Source organism: Rhinolophus sinicus, chromosome 17 (assembly GCF_057876585.1).
Source record: "Rhinolophus sinicus isolate RSI-liver-muscle chromosome 17, RSI-T2T, whole genome shotgun sequence".
NCBI lineage: Eukaryota > Metazoa > Chordata > Mammalia > Chiroptera > Rhinolophidae > Rhinolophus > Rhinolophus sinicus.
Window position 1 is genome coordinate 62,939,866 of NC_142517.1, and position 23,487 is coordinate 62,963,352.

The 23,487-nt window shown below is 34.3% G+C and overlaps 1 protein-coding gene across 4 annotated transcripts in view; it reads left to right on the forward strand.

Moving 5' to 3' along the window:
* Positions 1-23,487, forward strand: part of POLQ (DNA polymerase theta) — a 126,581-nt gene that overhangs the window by 47,829 nt on the left and 55,265 nt on the right. For all 4 annotated transcript variants that reach the window (XM_019729623.3, XM_088794220.1, XM_019729624.3 and 1 more), the window contains 7 exons: positions 1,163-1,375; positions 4,822-4,964; positions 6,319-6,523; positions 6,863-7,005; positions 15,960-16,153; positions 17,065-17,189; positions 18,465-18,708. In XM_019729623.3, coding sequence (XP_019585182.3) covers positions 1,163-1,375; positions 4,822-4,964; positions 6,319-6,523; positions 6,863-7,005; positions 15,960-16,153; positions 17,065-17,189; positions 18,465-18,708 — 1,267 coding nt within the window. The remainder of the gene's footprint in view (positions 1-1,162; positions 1,376-4,821; positions 4,965-6,318; positions 6,524-6,862; positions 7,006-15,959; positions 16,154-17,064; positions 17,190-18,464; positions 18,709-23,487) is intronic.

Below are 23,487 nucleotides of genomic sequence, written 5' to 3' on the forward strand. Positions count from 1 at the left end.
TCCTGCCTCCCCTTCCACCTCCTCTTCCTTCTCCTCAGCCTACCCAACGTGAAGATGACGAGGATGAAGACCTTTATGATGACCCACTTCCATTCAATGAATAGTAAATAATCTTCATGCCATACGGTTAATAAACTTATCTTGTGTATAACATAAACTTATATTGTGTGTGTGTGTGTCTTCATGGGAAAATCTAATGACTGTATGGCAAGAACTGTCTTAGACATTCGTGTGTCATCATCACCATCACCATCATCATCACCTAAGGGTTCATCGTGTAGAATATCATGTGCAAGACGTATATTAAAATGGGTGGCCTATCCTTAGATAGGCATAAGGTGAGTGATATTTAATATACAATTGATAATGTGTTAGTTTTCTTACTGTTTTGTAACTGCTTTCAAAGAATTACATTACTGTACTCGTACAGTATGCCTCTCATAATTGGAGAAACTGTATCAGCTTATCATTACAGGTAAGTGGTTTTTAAAAAACTGTAACAGTGTTTCCAAATACTGTATTATGAATATGATTACAATACTGTATGCCATAAAAATTTTATAACAATTCGTTCTTTGGTGAGTAGACTAGACTACCATGAAGCAACATACTGATTACACTAGACTGCCATAAAGCAATCTTTGCTGCTGCTTTGTTCTCATTGCATGAATCCTGATACTTGTAATTAAGTATGAATTTCTTTTTCGCATTATCTTCATTATTGATGTCTAGTGTAAGCAATACATATAATATCTACATGTTTTGTATCATATAAGACAATATTGAAGTAGGTACTGAGACAATTCATCTTGTAAACAGATAGCATAAACTTATGGTAAATGATAAATTGATAAATACAGTACAGTACTAGAAATGTATTTTTTCTTCCTTATGATTTCCTTACTATTATTTTCTTTTCTCTAGCTTACTTTATTGTAAGAACACAGTACATAGTACATTTAACATACAAAATATGCGTTAATTGACTGTTTATATTATTGGTAAGGCTTCTGGTCAACAGTGAGCTATTAGTATTAATAGTAAAGTTTTGGGGGAGTCAAAAGTTATACACAGATTTTCCATTGCATGTGGGTTCTGTGCCCATAACCCCCATGTTGTTCAAGGGCCAACTGTACATGTTATTGTAACTTCCTTTTTTTAGGTCTTACTTTTGAGGAGAGGGATATCATTGAAGGAGCTTTCCGTCAAGGTCAGATTCGGATCTTGGCAGCAACTTCTACTCTGTCATCTGGGGTGAATTTACCTGCACGTCGTGTGATTATTCGGACTCCTATTTTCAGTGGTCGAACTTTAGATATTCTTACTTATAAGCAGATGGTTGGTCGTGCTGGCAGGAAAGGAGTAGACACAGCAGGTGAGTTTGAACTTAATTGTAATAGCGTTGCTAAGCACAGTGTCGTTATAGTTGAAATTTGGCTAATACCTGGCGACCCATTTCTCACGATGTGGTGTTTGTTATCCAAAGCACTAATGTCATTTTTTTCGATTTACTTAATATTTATAATGAGTATAACTTATAATTTTCATGTTGTCAACCATTGATTTTCTGCTAATGTAGAATTAAGATTTTCTTTTGTATTATATACAATGAAACGATTCAGTATTATGTTAAGATAATTTATCACAACTGGAATATGATTTTTAATGATAGTCTACTATTTAGTGCTAATGAAAGGAGTAATTTTCATGGGTATTAGTTCTGCTTAAGCAACAGGTCTAAGAGAGCTGAGAGCTGGGAAACACTCTCACACTTTGGGAATAGGGACTTTATATGCCATCTTTTTCTCACTAAATTGGTGCTGTCTGTGAAAACAACCTTCTCAGTTTTTTATCTTGCCTCAGCAGTCCAAACAAAAAAGTTTTGTCTTAAACAATGAGGAGGAGGCTTGTTTGAATTAAATATCAAGATAGCAGCAAATATTATTTCTAACCTCTTACATTATTCTGGGTGTGGCTAAATTGTTATGAGTCTTCTAACATTAAGAACTTTGGGAGGAACATTCTCTGTCACTTTATCTTCTCTAGGATGTTGTTTATTGACTCCAGTATTATACTATGTGTAAAATAAATAGACAAACAGTTCTGTGACTACTGAAGAGATACTAGGATATCCAGGAGAAAAGAGAAAGTCTTAATGGGAAAATAGGTGGGATATTCTGGGCACAAAAAGCTGGGTAGTATACTGAGAAAAGTAACTTTTAGAGTAACTTGTCATGTGAAGTCCCTAAATACAGTTAATACTCGTTAAGCATGGATTTTGTATTTGTGAATTTGCTCACTTAACTAAAATTTATTCATAACCCCCAAATCAATACTTGTGGGACTTTTGTGGACATGTGCAGAGCGATGAAAAGTTGGAATCTCTGGAAGCACACATTCCCTGCAGAGGTTCAACAAGGTGACACGCTACCTTCTTGTTTTAACTCCCATACTATGGTATAAACAAGCATCCTTTTCAAGGTCTTTAGTGCCGCATTTTTCATATTTAGGGGTGTTTCGGTGATTTAGCTGTTTAAAGTGACCTCCCCAAGTATAGTGCTGAAGTGCGATTACCTAGTGTTCTGAAGTGCAAGAAGGCTGTGATGTGCCCTATGCAGAAAAAACTGTGTTAATAAGCCTTGCTCAGCCATGAGATATAGTGCTGTTGGCTGTGAGTTTAATGTTCATAAACCAACAATATACGAGTATATTAAATAAGGTCTCTTTAAACAGGAACACACATACAACAACATTTTTGTATTGATTGACTAATGAAAATGTTGAGTCTAGGGGCTTGCAGGAAGCTAACCCTGTACTTCCCCTAGGAGCAATGGTTCAGTACTCCCTAGTAATTCAGTGTTTGTGGTGACTTTATGGAATGTAACTACCAGACGTAATAAGAATCTACTATAACTTATTGGTGGCTGAATTACTTAGAATATAAGTTCACTGCTGTAACAAAAGCCAACGTAATAGGTGCTTAAACAAGGTAGAGTTACTTTCTTATCATATAACACTACAATTGTAAGTAATCCGGGGCTGATACAGTGACTCCAATATCAGGGACCTACTTTTCTAGTTTGTTTTTCCATGTTCAGCAATATCATTTCTATTCTGTGGTATAAGATGACTATTCCAGTCTCTGTCATCACATCCACATTTCAGCCATCAGGAAGGGGAAATGGGGAAGTAAAGGGCACACTTCCTGCCCTTTAAGAAGTTGCATATAGTATTTCTCCTCACATACAAATGGCCAAAACTTAGTCATATGGTTATGTTCCCCACCTGCAAAGGAGGCTGAGGAATATAATCTTTAGTTGAGTGGCATTGTGCCCAGTTGACACTTAGGAGTTTTATTAAAGGAAGAATGAGAGAATGGCTATTAGGGGACATCCATCAATCTCAGCCCCAAATGACCCATCTACTTATAATCCCTGAAGGGCCATTGATCTGCCTCTCTTTTAAGCCCTAAAATTTTGATGGTTATAAAAACCTTCCAACTCATTGGATTTCCCCTACTATAGGCATTAATGATCTTTATCCTGATTCTGTTTCTTACTTTACCTACAAAATGTGCAGATTACAAGTATGTGTTTAAAAAGGGTGGTGGGACGAGGCTAAGACAATCCCTTCCCATTCCTGTCTGCCTCTCTCTGCTCCTCCCCCAACTCTCATTTCTCAGTAGACTCACAACTTTGGAGAGTGCAGTGTAAGTTCATTTTACACAGATACTCTTCTTTCAGGGCTAGAGAGTCTTAAGGTAATGTAGAAGATAAGAAGGTTTTATTTGCCTTGCTACATTCTTAGCTTGTGCTTATCTTTCTATGGGGAAGAATAATTGAAAGCTTGGTGCCCTGGACTAATAATGATCAAGACTTAAATCAGATAACATTCAAACAAAAGGAAAATATACTGCAATAACTTTATTTCTAAGGTCTTAGAAACTTCTGAGATTTTTGACCTTACATGATGTTCCATTTCAGGGGGCACATGGCTTAGCTCAGAACTTCCATCAAGTGGGGAATGTGTGAATATAGTGTTTTATATTAACTGTTAAGATTTAACGACTTAGTCATGCTTTTTGGCCTGTGTAGTATCTTTGTCACTTCTATGGATTTTCGAAGTGATGTTAACATTTCCTGGACAGTTCATAGTGTTTTATTTTGATGATACTTTAATCTTTCTGGGGATTTCCTGGATCCCCAGATCCACGATGATGGTGCTTTGTGCCAAAATAGTGATTTGCAATTCAAATTGTCAGTAATAAATGGTTTGATTCTAATTGACTTCTCTACTGTGATATGATTACAGTACCTTCCAAGAAAGGTAGGAGCAGGAACCTGGACATATCTATATATTCGGATTAATTTGGGCATTTTCATAAATCTTGCTCATTCTGGAAAATGTTTGTCCATTTTGTTGAATAATCAAAGCCCAAAGTGGGTTGTTCTCCTGCTATGAGAGACAGGAAGGGGGAGACCTTCACAAAGAGAAATTTATGTCCTGTATCTAGGCAAGTTGGGAGAGGGTGATGAGCTTTTTCAGTGTTTGCTGTTTCCCAGTTGCCTTCAGGTCAAAATAATCATTAATTAAAAAAAAAAAAGTAGCATATTTTGGTGTAGCATACATATTCTGATCCCCTTCAATCCAAAGTTCAGAAAAACAAAATATTAGCAAAAATTCTATGACCATAATAATTACTATAATCTATTATTTCTTTTGAAACTATTAAGCCAACTAAATTCTCTTTAGCTGGTATCTTATGGAATTGTGTTGTGATTGTGCAAATGTCTGATTTTCTTTTTCTTTTTTTGGTTATAGGTGAGAGTATCTTAATTTGTAAGAACTCTGAGAAATCAAAAGGTATAGCTCTACTTCAGGGATCTCTAAAACCTGTTCGCAGCTGTCTGCAAAGACAAGAAGGAGAAGAAGTAACTGCGAGCATGATAAGAGCTATTCTGGAGGTAAGAGAGCATTCACTAAATTACCACTTGTTCTTATGCACCTGTAATACAATGGTTGAAGTTTAGTATGTGAAAAACACTAGCTTTGTGTTTCTTTATAAGATTATTTATAGTCTTCCTAAGTGTGAATCTCTTCTATTTTATATAGTTATTTCCTGGAATTTAATACAGCTACTGCTATATCAATCTTTTAATTTTTTAAATATATTTTTAAAAATTATTTTCTGAATTAAAAAAAGGTGACAAATGGACTCTAATTCCTCCATCCAGATAATACCTGTTGACATTAGAATGAAATCAAATTACAAATCCACATGATTAGAAGTTTCAAACAATATAGAAAGATTTAAAGTGAAAAATAACACTTTCTGCTCAGAGTCCTCAAAGGTAACCCTTTTAAAGTGTTTCATGTATCCATCCAGAAAAGTGTTCTATTCATATACCAGCACGTCTTGCAATTGGCTTCAGTACTGGTACTAGGGATACTGGTGCCTATACTCAGACTTTTTTTATTTTTCCTCTTTAGCTCTCAGTTTGAAAAAGAAAAGTTATCGATTACATAGAGTTAGTAAAGATGAAGAAAGCAGGCATTCTCATATACTGCTGAAACTCTTGGAGGGCAGCTTGTTCCTACCAACTAAGACAAAAAAAAAAAAAGCTCATAGCCATTTATCCAGCAAATCCACATTTAGGAATTATGTCTAGGAATGTATTTGTGAAATTACATCAAATTAAATGTACACAAATGTTTATTATGGCACTACTGGTAATAAGAAAAAAACTGGAAACAACCAAAGTATTATTAATACTAAATAAGTCTTGGAAAAACTAAGGTGACTCTGTTTAGGATGATTTGGTATTTTTCCAATATATATTAAATGAAAGAAGGCAAGGGGCGAATTAGTACATAGAATAGAATAATTGTGGGAAAATGATATCCACAAGACACACTGACTTCATATTTTTCTGTTCCCAACCGCTTCAATACTAGCATTCATGTATGCCCACATATTTCAGATGGGGGGATCAGAAGAATTAATTTGGTTCATGGCTGTGAGCCATCAGTACCTCCTTTATATATGTTGTTAGTTTCCACATTTCAGATAAATGATGATTCACTTATTTTCATTTATGAGAAAATGTTGTATCTACTTTTAAGGAAAACTTTTCATGTTAAAAGTAGGTGTTATTTATATTTATAATGAATGATGATGGAAGAGTTAATAAAGAGTCTCTACATTAAGATACTGAGAATGTTTTAAGAGAACAAAATCACTTCATTTTTTTTTTCATATCTTGAGAGCCTGTATGTCTTATTAAAAAGTTACAGAAAATTTCAAACCTCTTATATCAGATAATAGTTGGTGGTGTGGCAAGTACATCACAAGATATGCAGACGTATGCTTCTTGCACATTTTTGGCTGCAAGTATGAAAGAAGGGAAGCAGGGAATTCAGAAAAATCAAGATCCTGTTCAACTTGGAGCAATTGAGGCCTGTGTATTGTGGCTGCTAGAAAATGAATTCATCCAGGCTACCGACGCTAGTGATGGAACAGAAGGTAACTATGATTTCTTAGTTTCAATTTACTCACTTTTTCATCTTCCGTGACTTAGAATGTGTACAACTGCTTAGTAAAATGAAATTGGCTTTTCAAGAAATATGAAAGGAAACTGACTTTTCAAGAAGTGTATCAACTCATACTTAGTAAGTCAGGGTTGTGTTCAGCAACACAGACAATTAGCATAATGCCTGCTCAGAAATATCCATGCACTGGGCAAGATTCTGTCTGTAAAATTTATCAAGGCCTAAAAGGTTAATTACATGATATAGGAAAACTCTGTGTTGTTTTATTTTTAACATCTGATCCTTTATTTTCCCACCCCCACACCCAAATCAGGAAAAGTGTATCATCCAACACATCTTGGTTCGGCAACTCTTTCTTCTTCACTTTCTCCAATTGATACTTTAGATATTTTTGCTGACCTCCAAAGAGCAATGAAGAGCTTTGTTTTAGAGAATGATCTACATATTGTCTATCTGGTAAGTTCTGTTTTCTTCACTATTGTTTTGGTGAAAATGGGGAGAAAATACATATATAGAGTTTTGAACATCAAAAATACCCTAAGGGAACATCTTGTCTGTTTTCCTTGACTAGGGTAGTTGTGGTGGGAATAGAAAAGAAGAGGCAAGAAGAGCGTTATTTTAAAGTATTAAGCTAAATTTTCTAGTGACCTTTTAATCTATTTGCCTACTTATCTATTTTCTCTAACCTTCTTTCAGAACGGATTTGAGTGATTTATAAAAACATGTATTTTACAATATATAAGAGAATAGCAAAGGACAATGAGATATCAAGAAATTAGAGATAAGATCATAATGTAAAATTCAAGCAAAGGTTGGTACATAAACTTGAATGCCATGAAGTTATATACAGTTGCTGTGGCCAACTTTGGTTCTGGGCTTTCTAGCAACTATAGCAAAGAGGAAAGCTTGATTAGTCTCAATATTCAAAAGATAAAAAAAAATTAGGAAAAGCATTGCATTTTATTGCATAAGAAAAATTAAGTCCCAAAAAGACACCAAGGGAGTTAAACACTTTTAATACAATCTCTATGATAAATACAATAAAGAATTTTAAAGTTTACATTAGACAATTAAAAACAATATTTTTAATAACAAATATTTTGATAAGAACTGAGTAAAACAGAGTTTGAGATCATATTCTCTGGCAAGAACTTGGCCAGAAGTACTTAATTTTTGTCAATTAAAAGCAGATGTGGGGAATGATATCAGCAAGATGGTGGAACTGGAAGTCCCGAGCTCTTGTCTCCATCACAGAAATATGGGTTAGCAATTATTCACAGACAAGAATGCCTTTCTAAAAATCCTAGGTCTGGTGGTGAGGTTGAAACTTTATTTGGCCCTGACGCAAGAACTGAATATGAGTTAATTTTGTGAAAACCACTGGCCCACCCCATAACTCCATGGGACCCCGCTCCACTAACTTAGGAGACATCACTGGGGGCGCTGTAAACACTGGGTCAACCAGTCCAGCCTGTGCATCTAAGGAGGCTCTTTTAGCGGCTGAGCCTTACAGGTAGCGGCAGTTGGCAACAGGCCTAGGGGTTGACAGCTGGTTTCCATTCACAGTGAGGCCATACCCAAATGCCTGCAGTTCCAGCACAGGAGGCAACCAACTGCATATAGCTTTGTAACTCCTACCAGGTAGTCCTGGGCTGGTCACAAACAGTGAGTGAAATTGGTTTGCACAGGAACCCCTCCCAAGAGGCACCAGAAACAACATAGCAAGAGGCCGGCCTCAGACCAGACCAGAGCACTACCCGATTAGCCCCACACCCAAAGGATGGTCTCAACAGGCACAAGAGGCCACAGGGGCAGATCCCGCTTTGAGGGGTCACCCCCCACACAGCAGCTTATACATTGTGGCATAGCCAGTTCTCACAGCCAGTCAGCCTGAGAGTGAATTCCACCCACTGATGTATCAAAAGCAATCAAGGCTCAACTACAACAGGAGAATACACATAACACATACGTGGGACACTCCTGAAACACAGATACAGGTGATCAGGGAGACTGCCACTGGACCACACGGGATACCTACTCCATAAGGCTACCTACCTGGCAAAGACTGAGAGACATAGGAGATCTACCTAATACATAGAAACAAACACAGAGAGGCAGCCAGAATGAGGAAACAAACAAACATATCCCAGAAAAAGAACTGAATGAAACAGAGTCAACCAACCTACCAGGGATAGAGTTTAAAACATAAAGAATGCTTAGGGAACTTAGTGAGAATTTCAACACAGAGATAGCAAGCATAAAGAAAGACATAGAAACCATAAAAAAGAACCAGTCAGAAATGAAGAATACAATAACTGAAATGAAGAATGCACTAGAAAGAATCAAAAGCAGATTAGATGAAACAAAGGATCAAATCAGCGATTTAGAAGACAAGGTAACAGAAAACACCCTGTTGGAAGAACAAAAAGAAAACAATTAAAAAATAATGAAGATAGTTTTAGGGACCTTGGGACAACATCAGGCATAACAAGATAGGAGTACCAAAAGGAGAAGAGGGAAAGCCATGTGGAAAAAGAAAGAAACTAGACTGCTCTCTGTCGCCATATACCAAAACTAACTCAAAGTGGATCAAAGGCCTAAACATCAGACCTGAAACAGTAAATTGCATAGAAGAAAGCATAGGTACTAAATTTATGGACCTTGGGTTCAAAGAGGATTTTATGAATTTGACCTCAAAAGCAACGGAAGTAAAAACAAAAATTAATGAATGGGACTATAGCAAAAACTAAAAAGCTTCTGCACAGCAAAATAAACTGTCAACAAAATAAAGAGGCAACCAACTGAATGGGACAAGATATTTGCAAACAACACCTCTGATAAGGGGCTAATATCCAAAATATGTACAGAACTCATACAATTCAACAACAACAACAAAAAAACACACACAATACAATGTAAAAATGGGCAGAGGACCTGAACAGACACTTCTCCCAAGAAGACATACAAATGGCCAACAGATCTATGAAAAGATGCTTAGCTTCACACTAGCTATAGGTTTTGATAATGTAAATCAAAACCACAATGAGATACCACCCCACAACTATTAGAATGGCTATTATCAACAAGACAAGTAATAACAAGTGCTGGACAGGCTGTGGAAAAAAAGGAACCCTCATACACTGCTGGTGGGAATGTAAATTGATACAGCCACTATAGAAAACAGTATGGAGATTCCTTAAAAATTAAGAATAGAATTACAATACACCCAGCAATCTCTCTCCTAGGGATCTACCAAGAAAATCTGAAAATATTTATCTGTAAAGACATATGTATCTTTATACTCATTGCTGCATTATTCGAGGTGGCCAAGACTTGGAAACAATCAAAGTGTTCTTGGATAGATGATTGGATAAAGAAGATGTGGTACATATATACAATGGAATATTACTCAGCCATAGAAAAGATGAATTAATCTGTCTTTTTAAACATACCCTTATGAATGTGAAGTACTACCTCATTATGGTTTGGATTTTCATTTCTCTAATGGTTAATGATGTTGAGCATATTTTCATGTGCTTATTGACCATTTGAATATCTTCCTTAGAAAAATATCTGTTCAGATCATTTGCCCATTTTTAAACTGGGTTATTTTTAAATTATTGAGTTGTAAGAGTTCTTTCTATATTCTGGATACAAATCACTGATCAGATATATGATTTGCAAATATTTCCTCCCATTCTTGTCTTTTTTACAGTTTTGATGATATCTTTTGAAGCACAAAAGTTTTTAATTTTTATGATGTTGATTTTTTTTTCTTTTGGTGTCATGTCTAAGAATCCATTCTGTAACCCAATGTCACAAAGATTTACTCCTATGTTTTCTTCTAAGAGTTTTATAGTTTTAGGTCTTATATTTAGAGGTATGATCCACTTTGATTTTTGTGATTGATATAAGGTAGGAACCTAACTTCATTCCTTGCATATGCATATCCAGATGTCCCAGTACCATTTGTTGAAAATCCATTCAATTGATTTGTCATCCTTGACGAAATCAATTGATCATAAACGTGAGGGTTTATTTTTGGACTTTACTATTTCATTATCCGTATGTTTATCCTTATGCCAATACCATACTGTTTTGATTAGTGTAGCTTGGTAGTAAGTTTTGAAATCAAGATATGTGAGCCTTTTAACTTTATTCTTCTTTTTGAAAAATGTTTTGACTATTCTCGGTCCCTTGTATTTTCTTATGAATTTTAGGATCAGTTTCTGCAAAGAAGCCGGCTAGATTTTGATAGGGGTTGTGTTGAATCTAAAAGTCAGTTAGAGGAATATTGTCATCTTAACAATATTAAGTCTTCCAGTTCATGGGCTGTCTTTCTATTTAATAAGGTCTTATTCAGTTTTTTTCAGCAATTTTTATAGTTTTCAGAGTAAAAGTTTAGTGTTTCTTTTTTAAAGCTTATTCCTAAGCATTTTATTCTTTTTGATACTACTGTAAATGGAATTGCTTTCTTAATTTCATTTTCAGATTGTTTATTAAAGTGTATAGAAAAACAAATTTTTGTATATTTATCTTGTATCCTGCAACCTATTAAACTTGTTTATTAACTTTAATAGTATTTTGGTGAATTCCTTAAGATTTTCTATAGATAAGAGCTTCCCATCTGCAAATAGAGATAGTTTTGTTTCTTCCTCGCCAATCTGGATGTCTTTTATTTCTGTTTCTTGCCTAATTGACCTTACTAGAATCTGCAATAAAATGTGGACTAGAGGTAGTGAAAGCAGACATCTTTGTCTTGTTCCTGATCTTAGGGGGAAAGCATTCAGTCTTTCACCATCAAGTTAGCTGTGTTTTTGTTGTTGTTGTTGTTGTTGTTGTTGTTGTTGTTGTTTTGGCAGATGGCTTTTATCAGGTTGAGGAAGTTACCTTCTATTCTTAGTTTGTTGAATGTTTTTATCATGAGAGAGTTAAATTTTGTCAAGTGCTTTTTCTGTTTCTATTGAGATCATCATACAGTTTTTGTTCACTCTATTGATATAGTGTATTTCATTAATTGATTTTCAGATATTATATTAATCTTGAATTTTCCAGGTAAATACCGCTTGGTCATGTATAATACTATTTATACATTGCTAGATTTAGTTTACTGGTATTTTGTTAAGGAGAGTTGAATCTATATGCGTAAGATATATTGGTCTGTAGTTCTCTTTCCTCACTCTGTGTGGTTTTGAGGTAATATTAGTTTCATTGCATTAGTTAAGAAGTGTTCCCTCTTCTGGTTTTCCAGAAGAATTTGTAAAGGATTCCTATTAATTCTTATTTAAACATCTGGGAGATTTCACCAGTCAAGGTATTTGTGCTTGGGCTTTTTTTTGGGGGAGTAAATTTTTTATTACTAATTCAGTGTCTATACTGGTTATAGGTCTATTCAGATTTTCTATTTTTTCTTGAATCAATTTTGGTAGTTTCTGTGTTTCCAAGAATTTGTCCATTTTAGCTAGGTTATCCAATCTGTTGGTATTTAATTGTTTCTAGTATTTCCCTATAATCCTTTTTATTTCTGTAAGGTCAGTCAGTAGTGGTGTGCTCTCTTCCATTCCTGATTTTAGTAATTTGAGTCTTTTCATTTCTTGATCAGACTAGCTAAAAGTATTTCAATTTTGTTGATCTTTTCAAAGAACTGTTAAAAGTTTTTAAACAAGGAGGCCATTAGAGTGAGGTAGCTCTAATGTCTTGGTAACTTATCTAAGCAAAGATTCAGTGTGCTTAAGTCTAAGAAAATGAAACTTAAGAACAACCAATCGCAGCCAGCCAACTAGGCTTTCCCAAGTAAGGCAACTGCTTAAGCTATAACCAATCAAATAATTTATTTGCTTTGCTTCAGCACCTTCCCTATAAAAACTTTGCCACTAGTCCTTTCAGTGGAGGGCTCATAACCACCTTTCATTTGGCACTGCACAGTTTGAATCAGTGTATGCTCAAATGAACTCTTGAAAAAATTTGATGTTCCTCAGTTTACCTTTTAGCAATTTATTTTGGTTTAGTTGATTTCTCTCTTTACTCTCTTTTATTAATTTCTGCACTTTATTATTTTTCTTCTTCTTCCTTTGGGTTTACTTAGGCCTTCCATTTGTAGTGTCTTAAGGTAGAGCATTAGGATGTTGATTTTAGATCATTTTTAATGTAAACATTTATAGATATAAATTTCCCTCAAGGCACTTCTTTCACTACATTCTGTAAGTTTGGTATGTTATGTTTTCATTTTCATTCACTCAAGGTACTTTGTAATTTTTATTGTTTCTTCTCTGATGCACTGTGATTTAATAGTGTCTTATTTAATTTCTACATTGTGAATCTCCAAAAATTTTTGTCATTTATTTCTAATTTCATCCCATTGCTATAAAACATACTTTGTAGGATTTCAATCCTTTCACATTAATTGATGCTTGTTTTATTGCTGAGTATGTGATCTATCCTGGAGAATGTTCAATGTGAGCTTGAGAAGAATATGCATTTTGCTGTTGTTGGGTGGAGTTCAACATATGTCTATTAGGTGTAGTTGATTTAGTGTATTGTTTTAATCTTATGTTTCCTGTTGATCTTCTGCTTACCGTGTTTCCCCGAAAATAAGACCTACCCCGAAAATAAGCCCCAATTAAGATCGTCAGCCAGATGGACGCATTTATTATGCTATGACAATGTTCTAGAAGAAGATGACATGACTGTATTTAAATAAATGTAGATTGTTGTACATGAAAAAATAAGACATCCCCTGAAAATAAGCCCTAATGGAGCAAAAATTAATATAAGACCTGGTCTTATTTTTGGGGAAACACGGTAGTTTTCTATCCATTGTTGAATGTGATATGTAGATGATGTATTACAGAATTGTACACTTGAAACCTGTGTAATTTTACTAACCATTGTCACCTCAATAAATTTTAATTAAATTTTTTAAAAAAGAAAGTGAGGATACTTAAGTCTTCAACTATTATTTTTGAATGGTTTATTTCTCTCTTCATATCTGTCAAGTTTTGTTCACATATTTCAAGGCCCAGAGGTATTTACAATTGTTATATCTATTACACTTGTTAGATTTATCTTTTTAACATTATAAAATATTCCTCTTTTCTCTGTTAACAGGTTTTTTAAAAGTCTGTTTGTTCTGGTATTAATATAGCCACTCTGGATTTGGTATGGTTGTGGTTTATGTGATATTTTCCCTTCCTTTTACTTTTGACCTATTTGCATTTTTAAATCTATATTGTGTCCCCTATAGACCGCATATAGTTGGATTCTGTTTTTTTATCCAGCCTGTCAATTTCTGCCTTTGATTAGATTATTTAACCCATTCACATTAAATGTTATTATTGAAATAGTTGGATTTACATCTTTCATATTTTTTGTGTCTTTTTATTTTCTATATAGCTCATGGCTTTACCCTCTATATTTCTTTTTTGATTTATTTTGAATTAAGTGAATATTTTCTGTATAACATATTAATTTCTTTAATTAATTTTTCTCTATATTTTTGGAGTTACTTTACCAGTGGTTACTCAAGGGGTTACTATATACAGCTCAAAATGTACACTAACTTAATTTCAGTGATATATGAAACATTATTCTTGTATACCTCTATTCCTGTTACTTTTTTGTGCTATTACTATTATACATGTGGCATCTGTATGTGTTACAAATGTAACAATCCATTGTTATAATTTGTTTTATATAATTTTATATCTTTAAAGAAGCTGAGAGAAGAAAGAAAAGCAAATGTATATTTACAGAGTTTGTTATATCAACATTCTCATTTAAGATTTGTGTTTTTCTTTATTTGTTCCTATGGATTTTAGTTACTATCTTTTGTCATTTCCAATACAGCTTTGCTCACACTTGCCTTCTTCGGGCTTGTATTTTTTTTTTTTTTTAATGTTATATTACACTTTTTTGTACAGTTGCTTTTTAAAACAGTCAAGAAAAGAAAGGGGAACTATGCAATAATACTATCTTTATATGTCCCCATAGAATTACCTTTATTGGCACTCTTTGTTATTTTGGTGTGGAGTTAAAATATTGTTTTGGGTCACTTTCTTTCAATCTGAAGAGTTTTCTTTAGTATTTCTTTTAAGGCAAATCTTCTAGCAACAAATTTTCTCAGTTTTTGTTTATCTGGGAATGTCTTTATTATGCCTTTATTTTAGAAATATAATTTTCTTTTATATGATATTCTTGGTTGACAGTTTTTCTTTCTTCCAGCAGTTTGAATATGTCATTTCACTGCATTCTGGCCTCCATTGTTTTTGAAGAGAAGTCAGTTCTTAATCTTATTGGGTTTCCCTTCTGTATGATGAGTTGTTTTCTTTTGCTGCATTCAAGATTTTTTCTTTTCTTGGTTTCTTACATTTTGACTATGATGCATCTGGGTGTGGATCTTTTTGCATTTATCCTGCTTGGATTCACTTAGTCTCTTGATATGTAGATTAACGTTTCTCATCGAATTTGGGAAGTTTTTAGCCATAATTTTTTTCCATTTTTATTTATTTTTTTGTATTTTCTCCTGGTACTCAATTATGCATATGTTGGTGTACTTAATGCTTCCCACATTTCTCTGAGGCTCTGTTCATTTTCCCCTCCTTTTTCTCCCCTCTCAGATCGTGTAATCTCTATTGTTCTAGCTTCGTTTTTGCCGTTTCTTCTTCTGCCAGCTTGCAACTACTGTTAAGCTCTATAGTGAATTGTTCATTTCAGTTATTGTACTTTCCAACTCCAGAATTGCCATTTGGCTTTTTTCTTTTTTTAAATATCAGTTCTTTCTCTTTTCTTATATTCTCTACTTGATGAGACATTGTCAGTAGACCTTTCTTTACTTCATTAAACATGGTTTCCCTTTGTCCTTTGACCATAATCATAATGTTTGCTTTGAAGTCTTTGTCCAATATTTCCAACATCGGTAATCTCTCAAAAGTGTTTCTTTTGCCTGCTTTTCCCCTGTGTTTGGGACACAATTTTCTTTTTTCCATTGGATGTCTTATAGTTTTTTTGTTTTGCATTGTTTTGTTATTGAATCCAGGACATTGTAGGTAATATATTGTAGCAAATATGGATATTGATTCTTCTTCTCTTCACTCCTCTTTCTATTTTCCTGATTCTTTCTTAGAAATCATATAAAATACTTAAGGTACTCCACATCAGAATACAGAGATTAAAAGTGTCTGTGATTAAACTTCTTGGAGTCTATGAAATCCAGTTTGTATGTTAGTGGTCTCTTCTTTTTCTCTTGTCTGTGAATTGTTTGTGAATAAATGAAGTTTCCATATAAATGAAGTATTATCACATTTAGAAATTTTTCCAACTACTGAGGCCTTTGTTTTTAATATGACATTTACATTTACTTGTTCCTTTTGTAATTCAAGTTTTACCTAATGAATTATGCTTCTTCCCTTTAGGTTACACCTATGTTTGAGGATTGGACTACAATAGATTGGTATCGATATTTCTGTTTGTGGGAGAAGTTGCCAACTTCTATGAAACGGGTAGCAGAGCTAGTGGGAGTTGAAGAAGGGTTCTTGGCTCGCTCTGTGAAAGGAAAAGTAGTAGCCAGAACTGAAAGACAGTACCGACAAATGGCCATCCATAAAAGGTAAATATCAAGGAGCCTGGACTACCCAGTATTTAGCACAGTGTTGGATATACAGTAGATGTCCACTTTATTGAAATCACTTTCATTGTCCTTAAAATCAAAGTTTTGGCTGAATACAGTAAAAATTTTCAATTTACTATATTTATTGATATATTCGTTTCATCCTTGATACTTGTAGTTTAGAAGCCGTTATATATGAAGACCTTTTAAAATAGAACATTTAATTAGTTCCTTTCCTTAAAAAAGATGTGAATCAGTATGCTTTAAGGAAAGGAAGGATGCTTCTATCATCCTTTCAAGTGATTCATTACCAGTAGGGAAGAGCCAATTAAAAGATTCAGATGGGGAAATTGCATAAGCTTTTAGCTTTTTTGAAATAAATAAAATTATTTTTCTTAAAGCATTAGTCTCTATATATTATTTACAACATAGTCAAGTGTAAATTTTGTAAGGATTTATATACTTGGAGGATTTGTGGCACTATTGCCATTCAAAGTAAAATTGATTTTTATAATTAAATCCTGTCAATTTATTGAAATATGATTAGATGATCATATAATTGTATCAAGTGTTCTTTTAAATTTTTGTGCCATCACGTTTCTTGAACCAAGTCTTATTTCTTCAAATTAATTAGCATTATTGAAATATGTTTGTTATACAGATATTAGTTATTTGCTATAGTAACTAATATATGTCAGAACTTACTTTATAAACATTGAATGCATTGGACAAACATTGAGCTCAGTGGACAAACACTGAGTCTTTGTCCACTGAGCCTATATCTTATTAGGAATCTTCCCAGAGTGTGTAAACCCTCTCTTGCCTTTTTGATTCTTCCTTGTTTCACAGCATATATGTTCATAGTAGACATAAGTGATCTCTTACCATATTTTTGGTGATTTACTTTCCAGGTTTTTTACTAGTCTTGTGTTATTAGATTTAATCAGTGAAGTTCCCTTAAAGGAAATTAATAAGAAATATGGATGCAATCGTGGACAGATTCAGTCTTTACAACAGTCAGCTGCTGTTTATGCAGGTCAGTTAAACAAGAGTTTCCACATTTACTTAAGACTCTGGTTTGTGGTCAAGTTAAGATTACTTTTCTTTCCCAAATTCCATTTTATTGTACACTTCACTAAAAGTGAGGGGATCATGTCAAGCCATAATTATGTGTTATCCCTGTCATCAGAAAACTACAGCTCCCCTGGCCTCAGGTTCCCTGCCACAGAAGACCGGCAGCCAGCTGAGTGTCTGGACCTTAGTGTCCCCTTCATTCTTTAGCGACCTGCTGACCAGGCCTTTGTTTTCTGGGTTTTCTTCTTCTTTTTTATTTTTCCTGTTGCCTAATGCAAGAAGAAAAAGAAACAAAGTTCTCCCTTTTCTTATTTAGTTACTGATTAACACTTGCTGTTGAGGAAGAGAGTGGCAAGTGGAAAAGGATTTCTGGATTTCTGTCTATGTGTTCTAAATTATTGTCTCTTCTCTAAGGAAACAGTAGTCTCCCTTAATAAAATTAAATCCATATTCTCTAAGCTATGCAAACAGGAAAAGTTAAGGGTCCGATTTTGTCAAGGAATACTTACAAGCCATTTAGCAGGAAACCCTGGGCTGCTGGAGAGTGTGTATATTGTGAAGGTGTGTGCATCTATAAGAGAGTACTAAGGGAAAGATGGGGGGTGCGGTAAGAAGGGAGAGACTCCCCCTTCAATTCACTGGCAACAAAGATCTCAGATTGCCTCTGGGGTTAGTGTTCTCATAGGGAAGTGATTTTCTTAATGACTTGGCACTTGGCTGCTCCAGCTTCTTTATTTCAAGTGTCTAGCTATTGAACTGGGCAACCTTTCTTTGAAGAAGATGTCGGTGGGAGCTTCACTTTTTATAGTCTTCTCAGCACTTGGATATTTGAATCAGTTCTCTTGCTTTCCTCTAGGTGGAAAGAGTCCCTTACCTGTTTTTAAGAGTTCTCTCTTCCTTTAAAAAAGAAAGGAATGAAGAGAGAGTGAGAGGAATGAACCAGGGGGAGGGCTTTTTGTTTTGTGTTTACATGCTCTGCCTCAGTTTTTTAAATGTCAAGTGCATGGTTAAGAATAAAGGAGATGACATTTAATGTGCTTAGAACATTTGTTTGCCAATTAGTTAGGCCCTTAATGTATGTCTACTCTCCTATTAACTTACACCTTGGCCCTGTTAAACTCTACAATTCTCCAGGGAAAAAAGAACAAAAAACAATGAAATGAAAGTATATCTAAAGAAAGAGAGAATTGATCTATAAAGAATTTTTAATTCAATAAATATTCTGTGAACATTCTAGGGATGATTACAGTATTTTCCAACCGCCTGGGCTGGCACAACATGGAACTACTACTTTCCCAATTTCAGAAGCGTCTTACATTTGGCATCCAGAGGGAGCTGTGTGACCTGGTCCGGGTGTCCTTACTTAATGCACAGAGAGCCAGGATTCTCTACACTTATGGCTTTCTTACTGTGGCAGATCTCGCCAGAGCAAATATTGCTGAGGTGGAGACTGTGCTGAAAAATGCTGTGCCTTTTAAAAGGTAAGAGAATCCCCCTGTCCACATAGGGTTATTAAATGAAAAAGCATGTTAATTTCTAAATAATAGATACTGCATTAAAATATTTTTCTCTTTGATAATGTCATGATAAACATGGTGTAAGTGGAAGAAAATACGGCTACTTTGTCCCCCTTTAGGATTACTTTTTATTTTTTATACCTTTAAAATATTTCATGACTTAAAAGACATTTCTAAAAGTATCGTAATTCTCCCCTAGAAAGATTGAGTAGTTTCCAAGGCTTTCTGCTTATACTGATTTTCAGTATATATCCTGGGCTCATCTTAGACTTTCTTTAGACAAGAGCACTTTAAAATGTACTCCTCTTTTGTTTGTCTTGTTCTTTTGTTGTTTTTGGTTCAAACAAATGAGAAACAAAAACTCATAGACACAGACAATAGTTTGGTGGTTACCAGAAGGTAAGGGGGCAGGGGGATGGTAGATGAGGGTAAAGGGGATCAAATGTATGGTGATGGAAGGAGAACTAACTGACTCTGGGTGGTAAACACACAATGGGATTTATAGATGATGTAATACAGAATTGTACACCTGAAATCTATGTAACTTTACTAACAATTGTCACCCCAATAAACTTTAATTAAAAAAAAAATGTACTCCTCTTGATTGTTCTTTGGAACACTAATCTCTCAAACAGCTTGTGAGAAGAGGAGTCTCACTGCTGTGCTCATGTGTGTAACCGAGTCATTGAATGGGCTGGACTTGGCATACAATCAAGGAGTAGCTTATTTTCTCAACCACTGTTCTTTGAACTCATTCTTATATAAAACCTCAGCCAGATGCTATTGCTATTTAGGCACTTGCAGGTACTAACAGTTTTATTTTCAGATGTTAAAATTTTGTTCAAATTAAAGAAAGCATCAGTCTCATTTCCAGCTCAATGTTTCTTCTCTCTCACTCAGTTTAGGCCTGACACAGGCTCAGAAACTTGTCATAGGTGTGGGAAGGGATGGGGGATAGTCACAGGAGCAGCCTCGCTGTCCCCCACTTCCAGCTCACAGTGTGGCCTCCGCTCTTTGCATGGCGTCGCCACCCCAGGTATGGCTCTGGTGGGATCCTGGTGCAGCATACTGTAGGGGCATAGCAACGTCTACCTAGATTTTGAAGGATGGAATCCCCAGGAACCTTAGGAACACAACCATGCAGAGAAGTGCCACAGTGGGAGGCTGCTGTAGAGTCCCCACTAGGGCAATGCCCAATGGAGCTGGGGGCGCAGGGCCACTCCTGTGACCCCGGACCAGAAGAGCGAGCAACTGGTGTGCGATTTTGTCACTTTGGGGTGTGCCTTTAGCTGAAGTCTCCCTGGAGTATGCTTTAGAACCTTATGAATGTGTTGCTCTCCTCTGGAGCTTCTGATTTTCACAGAATCTTTGGATATAGTCATACTCGTTTAGAAATATGTGCTGATAGTGCCCGAGGTGAAAAACTTCAGGTGTGGGAGTATCTCTGTGGTAACAACATACTTGACCCTTCCAGGGAGTCTACTGAAAGCAGTATATATTTACAAATTTTTAATTGGAATAAAGTTTTTTGTTAAGACATTTTGGAGTCATTTCTGTATTATGCTAAGGCTGTTATTGCTATGACTATGTCTCAGAACTTTATTGATCAAATTTAGTGGCATCAGTAATAGGACAAGTCAACATCATGTGCCTTCTCATGTGACACCCTGAGAAAGTCACATTACTCCTGATCCTGAAGTATTTTTATCAAAAATGTCTAACATGAATTTATCATAAGGAAACGTTAGACAAACCTAAATTGGGAGACATTCTACAAAATAATTAGCTAGTACTTTTCAAAAATATCAAGACCATGAAAAAACAACTGAGGAGCTGTTTCAAATTAAAAGAGGATAAAGAAGCATGACAACTAAATGCACTACTTTATTCTAGATTGAACTAGAAAAAGGATGTAAGTGGAACAATTGGTGAAATTTGAACAAGGTGTGTAGATTAGATATTGTATTAATGTTAATTTTCTGAATAGAAACTGGTGTATTTGGCACTTGCCCACCCTTTTAGTACTTAGAGCATTGGGCTAGATAACCCAGCTAGTATTTAGATGGTATCAAACCATTTGCTGGTATCAACAATCTGCAAAGAATTATCTAGTGCGTATGTATTTTTGTATTATTGGTGATGTTTCTTCAGAGTAAATTTCTAGACATGGGATTGCCAAATGTAAGTGCATCTGTAGCTTTATTGAATTTCAAATTTCCCCACAGAAGGGTCTAGCAAGTCACACTATCACTAGCCGATTAACCCACAGCCTCGCCAACAGAATCTATTGTTAAGAGGTTTTCATTTTGCCGGTCTGATAGATCAGAAATTGTATCTCAGTATGGTTTTAATGTGCATTTCTCTAATCGTGAGTGATGGTGGATATCTTTTCATGTTTCAGGATCATTTATTTTATATCTTTGTAAATTATCTGGTTATGTGTTTTCCTTATATTTCTTATAGGTTTTGGTCTTTTTCCTCTCCTTTTTAAAGAGTGTTTTCTAAATTGATTAGGGTTCCTAGTCCTTTATTTGATATGTATATTGCAAATATTTTCTCAAAATGTATCAAGTATCTTTTGACTTTTTTTACATTGTTTTCCCATGCAGAATTTTTATTTTTCTATTGATTTATTTTATCGATCTTTTCATTTTTGCTTCTGCATTGTGATAGTTAGGAAATCCCTACACTGAGAGTAAAGAGGAATTTGCACATTTTCTTCTAGTATTTGAAGTTTGCATTTAGATTCCTGATGCATTTAGAATTTATTTTGCACATAGTGTGGTCTGGATTAATTTTATCTTTTTACCATTTATGAAAATGTTTATCTTCTAGTAATATGAGATACCACCTTCATCATATACTAAATATCCATATGTAATTAAGTCTATTTCTGGAATTTCTATGCTGTTTGTTACTCTTTTTGCCAATTCATGAGCCAGTACCATCCTCTTAATAAAAAGGCTATATAGTATATTTTAAAGGCTAGTAGGTCAACCACCTCCTCCTAGTTTTTCATATTTTCCAGGCTATTTTTATCTGTTTACCCATATGAAATTTAAAGTGCCTGTTGATATATTGTTGGGGTTGGATTGAAATTTAACTTAGAACTGACATCTTTATAATGTTGAGTCAATCTGTTCAAGGATAGGTGATATCTTTGCATTTGATCTAGTCTTTGTGATTTCAAGGAGTTTTAAAAATTGTCCTTGTATAGCTTTTCAGGAGTTCAAAAGTTTTCCTCATACAGGTTTTGTACATTTCTTATTATATTAAATTTATTCCTATTTAATCTTTATTGTAGTTTTAATTGGTGGCTTGCTTCTATGATATCTTCTACAAGGTTATTATTTGAGTATATGAAAGCTATTGATTTTTGTATATTTTTTATCCTGCTACTTTCTGAAGTCTTTTTTAAAATTACTTTTATCATTGTTTCTCTTTGATTTCCAGGTGTATAGTTATATCAACTGCAGATAGAGATGTTTTAGTTCTTTCTTAACAATTCTTATGATGCTTCTAATTGATTCCCTTATCTAATTGAATTAGCTAATACCTCTAATAGGTAGTGGTAATAGGGATAGTAGTAATAGAGATAGTCAGCATTTTTTGCGTTGTTTGTGATCTTAGTGGAAATACCTCTGATGTTACCCTCATAGATGCTGGCTTCAGGTCTATCATATATATGATATATGTATGTATTTTTAACATTTTAAAGAAAATGTCCATTAATTATAATTTTCTTGAATATTTTTATCTGGAATGGGTATTGCATTTTGTCAAAGCCTTCTTCAGTATTTTTGGAGATAGTTATAAAGTTCTTTTTTTCCCTTACATCTATTAGCATGGTGTATTATATCAACAGATTTACTAATATTGAATCAATTTTATGATCCAGTATACATTTTACTTGGTCACGGTATTTTATTTTTTATATGATGTTGGATTGTTTTCTAATATTTAATATAGTATATTTTTGCATTATTCATAAATAATATTGGTGTATATTTTCTTGTGTGTATTTTGGACTGTATTCAAGTTTTGCTATCAGTGTTTAGTATGAGACTTGCTTCATGAAAAAGAATTAGGAAGTTGTTCTTCCTTTTCAGTACTTTGCAATAATTTATAGTGTATTGGGACTGGTTGAAGGTTTGATATGATTACTCTCTAAAACCATCTTGGATGATGCCTTTTTATGAGGTTAGTTCCTTGATCATCTTCTCTATTCTATTTTTCCAAAAATTAGTCTCTCTAAGTTTTCTATCTCTAATGGGGTCAGTTTTGGTAATCTGTATTTCTCTAAGAAATTGTCCATTCATCTGGATTTTCAAATATATTTTCATAGAGATCTATACATTAGTCTCTTAGGAATTTAATTTTTTTTTTCTATTTCAATGGCTATTCCTTGTCATTTTTTATTTTGTAAAATTTCTAACTTCTATTTTTTTCTCAATCAAGTTAGCTAATGGTTTGTCTATTTTGTTAATTAAAAAAAGACTAGGATTTTGTTTTATTAGTTAGGTCTACTTTAGAAAAAATTTACCTCATTAATTCCTTCTTTTAATTTTATTATTTTCTTCCTGTTGCTTTCTTTTGTTTTAAGTTGTTGTGCTTTTTCTAGTTGTATGTGTGTGTGTGTGTGTGTGTGTGTGTGTGTGTGTGTGTGTGTTGGGAATTTAATTTGTGGACTTTTGTATTTTTTTTCTATTGATAAATAAAATACTGTGTTTTTAGTTTAGTACT